The sequence below is a fragment of the Salmo salar genome, chromosome ssa07, assembly GCF_905237065.1.
Source record: "Salmo salar chromosome ssa07, Ssal_v3.1, whole genome shotgun sequence".
Taxonomy (NCBI): Eukaryota; Metazoa; Chordata; class Actinopteri; order Salmoniformes; family Salmonidae; genus Salmo; species Salmo salar.
The window spans coordinates 67,248,208-67,262,330 of record NC_059448.1 but is presented as its reverse complement, the minus strand read 5'-3'; the positions used below and the strand labels follow the sequence as shown (position 1 = coordinate 67,262,330).

The 14,123-nt window shown below is 42.9% G+C and overlaps 1 protein-coding gene across 1 annotated transcript in view; it reads left to right on the top strand.

Annotated features, from left to right (window-relative positions):
- The window catches only part of LOC106609851 (rho GTPase-activating protein 8-like), a 69,998-nt gene that overhangs the window by 32,099 nt on the left and 23,776 nt on the right, over positions 1–14,123 (top strand). The window contains 1 exon segment of the mRNA XM_045722494.1: positions 6,742–6,829. Coding sequence (XP_045578450.1) covers positions 6,742–6,829 — 88 coding nt within the window.

Below are 14,123 nucleotides of genomic sequence, written 5' to 3'. Positions count from 1 at the left end.
TAGCAGGTCCTGATGTGGTTATGTCATATGGCTGTGAGGCTACACTAGTTCATTTAGCAGGTCCTGATGTGGTTATGTCATATGGCTGTGGGGCTACACTAGTTCATTTAGCAGGTCCTGATGTGGTTATGTCATATGGCTGTGGGGCTACACTAGTTCATTTAGCAGGTCCTGATGTGGTTATGTCATATGGCTGTGGGCTACTACACTAGTTCATTTAGCAGGTCCTGATGTGGTTATGTCATATGGCTGTGGGCTACTACACTAGTTCATTTAGCAGGTCCTGATGTGGTTATGTCATATGGCTGTGGACTACTACACTAGTTCATTTAGCAGGTCCTGATGTGGTTATGTCATATGGCTGTGGGGCTACACTAGTTCATTTAGCAGGTCCTGATGTGGTTATGTCATATGGCTGTGGGGCTACACTAGTTCATTTAGCAGGTCCTGATGTGGTTATGTCATATGGCTGTGGGGCTACACTAGTTCATTTAGCAGGTCCTGATGTGGTTATGTCATATGGCTGTGGACTACTACACTAGTTCATTTAGCAGGTCCTGATGTGGTTATGTCATATGGCTGTGGGGCTACACTAGTTCATTTAGCAGGTCCTGATGTGGTTATGTCATATGGCTGTGGACTACTACACTAGTTCATTTAGCAGGTCCTGATGTGGTTATGTCATATGGCTGTGGGGCTACACTAGTTCATTTAGCAGGTCCTGATGTGGTTATGTCATATGGCTGTGGGGCTACACTAGTTCATTTAGCAGGTCCTGATGTGGTTATGTCATATGGCTGTGGGGCTACACTAGTTCATTTAGCAGGTCCTGATGTGGTTATGTCATATGGCTGTGAGGCTACACTAGTTCATTTAGCAGGTCCTGATGTGGTTATGTCATATGGCTGTGGGGCTACACTAGTTCATTTAGCAGGTCCTGATGTGGTTATGTCATATGGCTGTGGGCTACTACACTAGTTCATTTAGCAGGTCCTGATGTGGTTATGTCATATGGCTGTGGGCTACTACACTAGTTCATTTAGCAGGTCCTGATGTGGTTATGTCATATGGCTGTGGACTACTACACTAGTTCATTTAGCAGGTCCTGATGTGGTTATGTCATATGGCTGTAGGCTACACTAGTTCATTTAGCAGGTCCTGATGTGGTTATGTCATATGGCTGTGGGACTACACTAGTTCATTTAGCAGGTCCTGATGTGGTTATGTCATATGGCTGTGGGCTACTACACTAGTTCATTTAGCAGGTCCTGATGTGGTTATGTCATATGGCTGTGGGGCTACACTAGTTCATTTAGCAGGTCCTGATGTGGTTATGTCATATGGCTGTGAGGCTACACTAGTTCATTTAGCAGGTCCTGATGTGGTTATGTCATATGGCTGTGGGGCTACACTAGTTCATTTAACAGGTCCTGATGTGGTTATGTCATATGGCTGTGGGGCTACACTAGTTCATTTAGCAGGTCCTGATGTGGTTATGTCATATGGCTGTGGGCTACTACACTAGTTCATTTAGCAGGTCCTGATGTGGTTATGTCATATGGCTGTGGGCTACTACACTAGTTCATTTAGCAGGTCCTGATGTGGTTATGTCATATGGCTGTGGACTACTACACTAGTTCATTTAGCAGGTCCTGATGTGGTTATGTCATATGGCTGTAGGCTACACTAGTTCATTTAGCAGGTCCTGATGTGGTTATGTCATATGGCTGTGGGACTACACTAGTTCATTTAGCAGGTCCTGATGTGGTTATGTCATATGGCTGTGGACTACTACACTAGTTCATTTAGCAGGTCCTGATGTGGTTATGTCATATGGCTGTGGGCTACTACACTAGTTCATTTAGCAGGTCCTGATGTGGTTATGTCATATGGCTGTGGGGCTACACTAGTTCATTTAGCAGGTCCTGATGTGGTTATGTCATATGGCTGTGGGCTACTACACTAGTTCATTTAACAGGTCCTGATGTGGTTATGTCATATGGCTGTGGGGCTACACTAGTTCATTTAGCAGGTCCTGATGTGGTTATGTCATATGGCTGTGGGCTACTACACTAGTTCATTTAGCAGGTCCTGATGTGTTTATGTCATATGGCTGTAGGCTACACTAGTTCATTTAGCAGGTCCTGATGTGGTTATGTCATATGGCTGTGGGCTACTACACTAGTTCATTTAGCAGGTCCTGATGTGGTTATGTCATATGGCTGTGGGCTACTACACTAGTTCATTTAGCAGGTCCTGATGTGGTTATGTCATATGGCTGTGGGCTACTACACTAGTTCATTTAGCAGGTCCTGATGTGGTTATGTCATATGGCTGTGGGGCTACACTAGTTCATTTAGCAGGTCCTGATGTGGTTATGTCATATGGCTGTGGGGCTACACTAGGTCATTTAGCAGGTCCTGATGTGGTTATGTCATATGGCTGTGGGGCTACACTAGTTCATTTAGCAGGTCCTGATGTGGTTATGTCATATGGCTGTGAGGCTACACTAGTTCATTTAGCAGGTCCTGATGTGGTTATGTCATATGGCTGTGGGGCTACTACACTAGTTCATTTAGCAGGTCCTGATGTGGTTATGTCATATGGCTGTGAGGCTACACTAGTTCATTTAGCAGGTCCTGATGTGGTTATGTCATATGGCTGTGGGGCTACACTAGTTCATTTAGCAGGTCCTGATGTGGTTATGTCATATGGCTGTGGACTACTACACTAGTTCATTTAGCAGGTCCTGATGTGGTTATGTCATATGGCTGTGGGCTACTACACTAGTTCATTTAGCAGGTCATGATGTGGTTATGTCATATGGCTGTGGGCTACTACACTAGTTCATTTAGCAGGTCCTGATGTGGTTATGTCATATGGCTGTGGACTACTACACTAGTTCATTTAGCAGGTCATGATGTGGTTATGTCATATGGCTGTGGGGCTACACTAGTTCATTTAGCACGTCCTGATGTGGTTATGTCATATGGCTGTGGGCTACTACACTAGTTCATTTAGCAGGTCATGATGTGGTTATGTCATATGGCTGTGGGCTACTACACTAGTTCATTTAGCAGGTCCTGATGTGGTTATGTCATATGGCTGTGGGCTACACTAGTTCATTTAGCATGTCCTGATGTGGTTATGTCATATGGCTGTGGGGCTACACTAGTTCATTTAGCAGGTCCTGATGTGGTTATGTCATATGGCTGTGGACTACTACACTAGTTCATTTAGCAGGTCCTGATGTGGTTATGTCATATGGCTGTGGACTACACTAGTTCATTTAGCACGTCCTGATGTGGTTATGTCATATGGCTGTGGGGCTACACTAGTTCATTTAGCAGACTAGTGTAGCATTGTGGTGTTATTTTATAGTATGAAGAATAGAATTTAAAATGGCTGAATGGAATAGAAATCGGAGGACGTAACAGAGCTCGTTCTTCCTATCAGATTCCAAGGCGCATTTTGCTCTTTTTGCACCCCAGTATCTCTACATGCACATCTTCATCTGTTCATCATCATCTGCTCATCTATCACTCCAGTGTTAATCTGCTAAATTGTAATTACTTTGCTACTACGGCCTATTTATTGCCTTACCTCCTCACGCCTTTTACACACACTGTATATAGACTTTCTTTTTTTCTCTACTGTATTATTGACTGTATGTTTGTTTACTCCAAGTGTAACTCTGTGTTGTTGTTTTTGTCGCACTGCTTTGCTTTATTCTTGGTCAGGTCGCAGTTGTAAATGACAACTTGTTCTCAACTTGCCTACCTGGTTAAACAAAGGTGAAATAAATAAAATACAAATTGAAGATGTTGGAAGAACTGTCTACATTTACTTTTAACATTTTCATCAGCCAACAAGCTGAGTAGGCCTAACGAACAGCGAAAGCACTAGCCTATGTCAATCTACTATCCCCTATAAGTACAAAAGTTGACCTAGAGAGCATTTGGAAAGTATTCAGTCCTCCAATTTCCATATTTTGTTACGTTTACAGCCTTATTCTAAAATGTATTAAATTGTTTTTTTCCTCCTCATCAATCTACACACAATACCCCATAATGACATCACAATACCCCATAATGACATCACAATACCCCATAATGACATCACAATACCCCATAATGACATCACAATACCCCATAATGACATCACAATACCCCATAATGACAAAGCGTAAACAGGTTGAGAAATGTTTGCGAATTTATTACAAATAAAAAAACTGAAATCTCATTTACATAAGTATTCAGACCCTTTACTCAGTACTTTGTTGAAGCACCTTTGGCAGTGATTACAGCATCGAGTCTTCTTGGAAATGAAGCTACAAGCTTGGCACACCTGTATTTGGGGAGTTTCTCCCATTCTTCTCGACAGATCCTCTCAAGGTCTGTTAGGTTGGATGGGGAGCGTCGCTGCACAGCTATTTTCAGGTCTCTCCAGAGATGTTTGATTGGGTTCAAGTCCGGGCTCTGGCTGGGCCACTCAAGGACATTCAGAGACTTGTCCCGACGCCACTCCTGCATTGTCTTGTCTGTGTGCTTAGGGTCGTTGTCCTGTTGGAAGGTGAACCTTCGCCCCAGTCTGAGGTCCTGAGTGCTCTGGAGCAGGTTTTCATCTAGGATCTCTCAGTTCTTTGCTCCGTTCATCTTTCCCTCGATCCTGACTAGTCTCCCAGCCCCTGCTGCTGAAAAACATCCCCACAGTGTGATGCTGCCACCACCATGCTTCACCGTAGGGATGGTGCTAGGTTTCCTCCAGATGTGAAGCTTGGCATTCAGGCCAAAGAATTCAATCTTGGTTTCATCAGACCAGAGAATCTTGTTTCTCAAGGTCTGAGTCCTTTAGATGCCTTTTGCCAAACTCCAAGCGGGCTGTCATGTGCCTTTTACTGAGGAGTGGCTTCCGTCTGGCTACTCTACCATAAAGGCCTGATTGGTGGAGTGCTGCAGAGATGGTTGTCCTTCTGGAAGATTCTCCCATCTCCACAGAGGAACTCTGGAGCTCTGTCAGAGTGACCATCAGGTTCTTGGTCACCTCCCTGACCAAGGCCCTTCTCCCCCGATTGCTCAGTTTGGCCGGACGGCCAGCTCTAGGAAGAGTCTTGGTGGTTCCAAACGTCTTCCATTTAAGAATGATGGAGGCCACTGTGTTCTTGGGGACCTTCAATGCTGCAGACATTTTTTTGTTGTTGGTACCCTTCCCCCAGATCTGTGCCTCGACACAATCCTGTCTCGGAGCGCTATCAATCAGATTTATCATTGAAGTGTATTTATAAAGCCCTTTTTACATCAACCGATGTCACAAAGTGCTCTACGGGCCAATTCCTTTGACCTCATGGCTTGGTTTTTGCTCTGACGTGCACTGTCAACCGTGGGACCTTATATAGACAGGTGTGTGCTTTTCTAAATCATGTCCAAACAATAGAATTTACCACAGGTGGAGCTAAATTTTACCTCCAGATTTGACCTCCAAATTTACCACCAATCAAGTTGTAGAAACATCCAGAGCTCCTTTTCGAGTCTGAATACTTATGTAAATAAGGTATTTCTGTTTTTTTTATTTATTTTTAATAGATTTTCTAAAAATCGATTTTTTGCTTTGTCATTATGGGGTAGTGTGTGTCGATTGATGAGGAAAAAACATGTATTTAATCCATTTTAGAATGAGTCTGTAACGTAACAAAATGCGGGGTGAAAAAAAAGGCAAAGGTTCTGAGTACTTTTCTGAATGCAATGTTTGGTCTATTGGTCGACTTGTCCTTCTGCGAGAGAGAAATATTCCAAACATAGTCTGAGATAGTTGTGGGATGCAATATATCCCAAATGAATACAACCACTCACATCAAAACACCTTTTAAAAGCAATGAAGCTGATGCACCAGATCAGAACGTTTTTTTAAATGTTTTATTTTACCTTTATTTAAACTAAGCAAGTCAGTTTAAGAACAAATTCTTATTTACAATCACGGCCTACACCGGCCTAATTTAGCCTGAAAATCTTCACAAAATGGCAGCAATTCACACAGCAGTAGGCTATGTTCCAAAATGCTATCAATTAGTGGGAAAACACCATTAATTAATGTGCTGATGTGCTCTCTCTCTCTTCGTGCTGTCTCTCCTCCTGTTCTCTCTCTCCTCCTGTTCTCTCTCTCTCCTCCTGTTCTCTCTCTCCTCCTGTTCTCTCTCTCCTCCTGTTCTCTCTCTCTCCTCCTGTTCTCTCTCTCTCCTGTTCTCTCTCTCTCCTGTTCTCTCTCTCTCCTGTTCTCTCTCTCTTCCTGTTCTCTCTCTCTTCCTGTTCTCTCTCTCCTGTTCTCTCTCTCTCCTGTTCTCTCTCTCTCCTGTTCTCTCTCTCTTCCTGTTCTCTCTCTCTTCCTGTTCTCTCTCTCTCCTGTTCTCTCTCTCTTCCTGTTCTCTCTCTCCTGTTCTCTCTCTCTCTCTCCTGTTCTCTCTGTTCTCTCCTGTTCTCTGTTCTCTCCTGTTCTCTCCTCCTGTTCCCTCCTGTTCTCTCTCTCCTGTTCTCTCTCTCTCTCTCCTGTTCTCTCCTGTTCCCTCCTGTTCTCTCTCTCCTGTTCTCTCTCTCTTCCTGTTCTCTCTCTCTCCTGTTCTCTCTCTCTCTCTCCTGTTCTCTCCTCCTGTTCCCTTCTGTTCTCTCCTCCTGTTCCCTTCTGTTCTCTCCTCCTGTTCCCTTCTGTTCTCTCTGTTCTCTCCTCCTGTTCTCTCTCTGTTCTCTCCAGGTGATGATAACTACGGCAGGAAGCTAGTTATCTTCAGTAGCTGCCTGATGCCCCCCTCCCATCAGCTCAACCACCACCACCTACTGCAGTGAGTCAGCACGACCATCATATCATATGTGGTGTTTATGTACACTGAGTAGTCCATATCTCCCCTGTAGAACGTCCTCTATGGTCTGTTCTGCTATATGTAGTCCATATCTCCCCTGTAGAATGTCCTCTATGGTCTGTTCTGCTATATGTAGTCCATATCTCTGTAGAATGTCCTCTATGGTCTGTTCTGCTATATGTAGTCCATATCTCCCCTGTAGAATGTCCTCTATGGTCTGTTCTGCTATATGTAGTCCATATCTCTGTAGAATGTCCTCTATGGTCTGTTCTGCTATATGTAGTCCATATCTCCCCTGTAGAATGTCCTCTATGGTCTGTTCTGCTATATGTAGTCCATATCTCTGTAGAATGTCCTCTATGGTCTGTTCTGCTATATGTAGTCCATATCTCTGTAGAATGTCCTCTATGGTCTGTTCTGCTATATGTAGTCCATATCTCCCCTGTAGAATGTCCTCTATGGTCTGTTCTGCTATATGTAGTCCATATCTCCCCTGTAGAATGTCCTCTATGGTCTGTTCTGCTATATGTAGTCCATATCTCCCCTGTAGAACGTCCTCTATGGTCTGTTCTGCTATATGTAGTCCATATCTCTGTAGAATGTCCTCTATGGTCTGTTCTGCTATATGTAGTCCATATCTCCCCTGTAGAACGTCCTCTATGGTCTGTTCTGCTATATGTAGTCCATATCTCCTCTGTAGAATGTCCTCTATGGTCTGTTCTGCTATATGTAGTCCATATCTCCCCTGTAGAACGTCCTCTATGGTCTGTTCTGCTATATGTAGTCCATATCTCTGTAGAATGTCCTCTATGGTCTGTTCTGCTATATGTAGTCCATATCTCTGTAGAATGTCCTCTATGGTCTGTTCTGCTATATGTAGTCCATATCTCTGTAGAATGTCCTCTATGGTCTGTTCTGCTATATGTAGTCCATATCTCCCCTGTAGAATGTCCTCTATGGTCTGTTCTGCTGTTTGTAGTCCATATCTCCCTCTGTAGAATGTCCTCTATGGTCTGTTCTGCTATATGTAGTCCATATCTCTGTAGAATGTCCTCTATGGTCTGTTCTGCTATATGTAGTCCATATCTCTGTAGAACGTCCTCTATGGTCTGTTCTGCTATATGTAGTCCATATCTATGTAGAACGTCCTCTATGGTCTGTTCTGCTATATGTAGTCCATATCTCCCCTGTAGAATGTCCTCTATGGTCTGTTCTGCTATATGTAGTCCATATCTCTGTAGAATGTCCTCTATGGTCTGTTCTGCTATATGTAGTCCATATCTCTGTAGAATGTCCTCTATGGTCTGTTCTGCTATATGTAGTCCATATCTCCCCTGTAGAATGTCCTCTATGGTCTGTTCTGCTATATGTAGTCCATATCTCTGTAGAATGTCCTCTATGGTCTGTTCTGCTATATGTAGTCCATATCTCTGTAGAATGTCCTCTATGGTCTGTTCTGCTATATGTAGTCCATATCTCTGTAGAATGTCCTCTATGGTCTGTTCTGCTATATGTAGTCCATATCTCCCCTGTAGAACGTCCTCTATGGTCTGTTCTGCTATATGTAGTCCATATCTCTGTAGAACGTCCTCTATGGTCTGTTCTGCTATATGTAGTCCATATCTCTGTAGAACGTCCTCTATGGTCTGTTCTGCTATATGTAGTCCATATCTCCCCTGTAGAACGTCCTCTATGGTCTGTTCTGCTATATGTAGTCCATATCTCCCCTGTAGAATGTCCTCTATGGTCTGTTCTGCTATATGTAGTCCATATCTCCCCTGTAGAACGTCCTCTATGGTCTGTTCTGCTATATGTAGTCCATATCTCTGTAGAACGTCCTCTATGGTCTGTTCTGCTATATGTAGTCCATATCTCTGTAGAACGTCCTCTATGGTCTGTTCTGCTATATGTAGTCCATATCTCCCCTGTAGAATGTCCTCTATGGTCTGTTCTGCTATATGTAGTCCATATCTCTGTAGAATGTCCTCTATGGTCTGTTCTGCTATATCTAGTCCATATCTCTGTAGAACGTCCTCTATGGTCTGTTCTGCTATATGTAGTCCATATCTCTGTAGAACGTCCTCTATGGTCTGTTCTGCTATATGTAGTCCATATCTCTGTAGAATGTCCTCTATGGTCTGTTCTGCTATATGTAGTCCATATCTCTGTAGAATGTCCTCTATGGTCTGTTCTGCTATATGTAGTCCATATCTCTGTAGAATGTCCTCTATGGTCTGTTCTGCTATATGTAGTCCATATCTCTGTAGAATGTCCTCTATGGTCTGTTCTGCTATATGTAGTCCATATCTCTGTAGAATGTCCTCTATGGTCTGTTCTGCTATATGTAGTCCATATCTCCCCTGTAGAACGTCCTCTATGGTCTGTTCTGCTATATGTAGTCCATATCTCCCCTGTAGAACGTCCTCTATGGTCTGTTCTGCTATATGTAGTCCATATCTCCCCTGTAGAATGTCCTCTATGGTCTGTTCTGCTATATGTAGTCCATATCCCTGTAGAATGTCCTCTATGGTCTGTTCTGCTATATGTAGTCCATATCTCCCCTGTAGAACGTCCTCTATGGTCTGTTCTGCTATATGTAGTCAATATCTCTGTAGAATGTCCTCTATGGTCTGTTCTGCTATATGTAGTCCATATCCCTGTAGAACGTCCTCTATGGTCTGTTCTGCTATATGTAGTCCATATCTCTGTAGAATGTCCTCTATGGTCTGTTCTGCTATATGTAGTCCATATCTCCCCTGTAGAATGTCCTCTATGGTCTGTTCTGCTATATGTAGTCCATATCTCCCCTGTAGAATGTCCTCTATGGTCTGTTCTGCTATATGTAGTCCATATCTCCCCTGTAGAATGTCCTCTATGGTCTGTTCTGCTATATGTAGTCCATATCTCTGTAGAACGTCCTCTATGGTCTGTTCTGCTATATGTAGTCCATATCTCTGTAGAATGTCCTCTATGGTCTGTTCTGCTATATGTAGTCCATATCTCTGTAGAATGTCCTCTATGGTCTGTTCTGCTATATGTAGTCCATATCTCTGTAGAACGTCCTCTATGGTCTGTTCTGCTATATGTAGTCCATATCTCCCCTGTAGAACGTCCTCTATGGTCTGTTCTGCTATATGTAGTCCATATCTCTGTAGAATGTCCTCTATGGTCTGTTCTGCTATATGTAGTCCATATCTCTGTAGAACGTCCTCTATGGTCTGTTCTGCTATATGTAGTCCATATCTCTGTAGAACGTCCTCTATGGTCTGTTCTGCTATATGTAGTCCATATCTCTGTAGAACGTCCTCTATGGTCTGTTCTGCTATATGTAGTCCATATCTCTGTAGAATGTCCTCTATGGTCTGTTCTGCTATATGTAGTCCATATCTCCCCTGTAGAATGTCCTCTATGGTCTGTTCTGCTATATGTAGTCCATATCTCTGTAGAATGTCCTCTATGGTCTGTTCTGCTATATGTAGTCCATATCTCCCCTGTAGAATGTCCTCTATGGTCTGTTCTGCTATATGTAGTCCATATCTCTGTAGAACGTCCTCTATGGTCTGTTCTGCTATATGTAGTCCATATCTCTGTAGAACGTCCTCTATGGTCTGTTCTGCTATATGTAGTCCATATCTCTGTAGAATGTCCTCTATGGTCTGTTCTGCTATATGTAGTCCATATCTCTGTAGAATGTCCTCTAAGGTCTGTTCTGCTATATGTAGTCCATATCTCTGTAGAATGTCCTCTATGGTCTGTTCTGCTATATGTAGTCCATATCTCCCCTGTAGAATGTCCTCTATGGTCTGTTCTGCTATATGTAGTCCATATCTCTGTAGAATGTCCTCTATGGTCTGTTCTGCTATATGTAGTCCATATCTCCCCTGTAGAATGTCCTCTATGGTCTGTTCTGCTATATGTAGTCCATATCTCTGTAGAATGTCCTCTATGGTCTGTTCTGCTATATGTAGTCCATATCTCCCCTGTAGAACGTCCTCTATGGTCTGTTCTGCTATATGTAGTCCATATCTCTGTAGAATGTCCTCTATGGTCTGTTCTGCTATATGTAGTCCATATCTCTGTAGAATGTCCTCTATGGTCTGTTCTGCTATATGTAGTCCATATCTCTGTAGAATGTCCTCTATGGTCTGTTCTGCTATATGTAGTCCATATCTCCCCTGTAGAATGTCCTCTATGGTCTGTTCTGCTATATGTAGTCCATATCTCCCCTGTAGAACGTCCTCTATGGTCTGTTCTGCTATATGTAGTCCATATCTCCCCTGTAGAATGTCCTCTATGGTCTGTTCTGCTATATGTAGTCCATATCTCTGTAGAATGTCCTCTATGGTCTGTTCTGCTATATGTAGTCCATATCTCTGTAGAACGTCCTCTATGGTCTGTTCTGCTATATGTAGTCCATATCTCTGTAGAATGTCCTCTATGGTCTGTTCTGCTATATGTAGTCCATATCTCCCCTGTAGAATGTCCTCTATGGTCTGTTCTGCTATATGTAGTCCATATCTCCCCTGTAGAATGTCCTCTATGGTCTGTTCTGCTACATGTAGTCCATATCTCTGTAGAATGTCCTCTATGGTCTGTTCTGCTATATGTAGTCCATATCTCTGTAGAATGTCCTCTATGGTCTGTTCTGCTATATGTAGTCCATATCTCCCCTGTAGAATGTCCTCTATGGTCTGTTCTGCTATATGTAGTCCATATCTCTGTAGAATGTCCTCTATGGTCTGTTCTGCTATATGTAGTCCATATCTCCCCTGTAGAATGTCCTCTATGGTCTGTTCTGCTATATGTAGTCCATATCTCTGTAGAATGTCCTCTATGGTCTGTTCTGCTATATGTAGTCCATATCTCCCCTGTAGAATGTCCTCTATGGTCTGTTCTGCTATATGTAGTCCATATCTCTGTAGAATGTCCTCTATGGTCTGTTCTGCTATATGTAGTCCATATCTCTGTAGAATGTCCTCTATGGTCTGTTCTGCTATATCTAGTCCATATCTCTGTAGAACGTCCTCTATGGTCTGTTCTGCTATATGTAGTCCATATCTCTGTAGAACGTCCTCTATGGTCTGTTCTGCTATATGTAGTCCATATCTCTGTAGAATGTCCTCTATGGTCTGTTCTGCTATATGTAGTCCATATCTCCCCTGTAGAATGTCCTCTATGGTCTGTTTTGCTATATGTAGTCCATATCTCCCCTGTAGAATGTCCTCTATGGTCTGTTCTGCTATATGTAGTCCATATCTCTGTAGAATGTCCTCTATGGTCTGTTCTGCTATATGTAGTCCATATCTCTGTAGAATGTCCTCTATGGTCTGTTCTGCTATATGTAGTCCATATCTCCCCTGTAGAACGTCCTCTATGGTCTGTTCTGCTATATGTAGTCCATATCTCCTCTGTAGAATGTCCTCTATGGTCTGTTCTGCTATATGTAGTCCATATCTCCCCTGTAGAATGTCCTCTATGGTCTGTTCTGCTATATGTAGTCCATATCTCCCCTGTAGAACGTCCTCTATGGTCTGTTCTGCTATATGTAGTCCATATCTCTGTAGAATGTCCTCTATGGTCTGTTCTGCTATATGTAGTCCATATCTCTGTAGAACGTCCTCTATGGTCTGTTCTGCTATATGTAGTCCATATCTCTGTAGAACGTCCTCTATGGTCTGTTCTGCTATATGTAGTCCATATCTCTGTAGAACGTCCTCTATGGTCTGTTCTGCTATATGTAGTCCATATCTCCCCTGTAGAATGTCCTCTATGGTCTGTTCTGCTATATGTAGTCCATATCTCCCCTGTAGAACGTCCTCTATGGTCTGTTCTGCTATATGTAGTCCATATCTCTGTAGAACGTCCTCTATGGTCTGTTCTGCTATATGTAGTCCATATCTCTGTAGAATGTCCTCTATGGTCTGTTCTGCTATATGTAGTCCATATCTCCCCTGTAGAACGTCCTCTATGGTCTGTTCTGCTATATGTAGTCCATATCTCTGTAGAATGTCCTCTATGGTCTGTTCTGCTATATGTAGTCCATATCTCTGTAGAATGTCCTCTATGGTCTGTTCTGCTATATGTAGTCCATATCTCCCCTGTAGAACGTCCTCTATGGTCTGTTCTGCTATATGTAGTCCATATCTCCCCTGTAGAATGTCCTCTATGGTCTGTTCTGCTATATGTAGTCCATATCTCCCCTGTAGAATGTCCTCTATGGTCTGTTCTGCTATATGTAGTCCATATCTCTGTAGAATGTCCTCTATGGTCTGTTCTGCTATATGTAGTCCATATCTCTGTAGAATGTCCTCTATGGTCTGTTCTGCTATATGTAGTCCATATCTCCCCTGTAGAACGTCCTCTATGGTCTGTTCTGCTATATGTAGTCCATATCTCCCCTGTAGAACGTCCTCTATGGTCTGTTCTGCTATATGTAGTCCATATCTCTGTAGAATGTCCTCTATGGTCTGTTCTGCTATATGTAGTCCATATCTCTGTAGAATGTCCTCTATGGTCTGTTCTGCTATATGTAGTCCATATCTCCCCTGTAGAACGTCCTCTATGGTCTGTTCTGCTATATGTAGTCCATATCTCTGTAGAACGTCCTCTATGGTCTGTTCTGCTATATGTAGTCCATATCTCTGTAGAATGTCCTCTATGGTCTGTTCTGCTATATGTAGTCCATATCTCTGTAGAATGTCCTCTATGGTCTGTTCTGCTATATGTAGTCCATATCTCTGTAGAATGTCCTCTATGGTCTGTTCTGCTATATGTAGTCCATATCTCCCCTGTAGAACGTCCTCTATGGTCTGTTCTGCTATATGTAGTCCATATCTCCCCTGTAGAATGTCCTCTATGGTCTGTTCTGCTATATGTAGTCCATATCTCCCCTGTAGAATGTCCTCTATGGTCTGTTCTGCTATATGTAGTCCATATCTCCCCTGTAGAACGTCCTCTATGGTCTGTTCTGCTATATGTAGTCCATATCTCTGTAGAACGTCCTCTATGGTCTGTTCTGCTATATGTAGTCCATATCTCCCCTGTAGAATGTCCTCTATGGTCTGTTCTGCTATATGTAGTCCATATCTCTGTAGAATGTCCTCTATGGTCTGTTCTGCTATATGTAGTCCATATCTCCCCTGTAGAATGTCCTCTATGGTCTGTTCTGCTATATGTAGTCCATATCTCCCCTGTAGAATGTCCTCTATGGTCTGTTCTGCTATATGTAGTCCATATCTCCCCTGTAGAATGTCCTCTATGGTCTGTTCTGCTATAT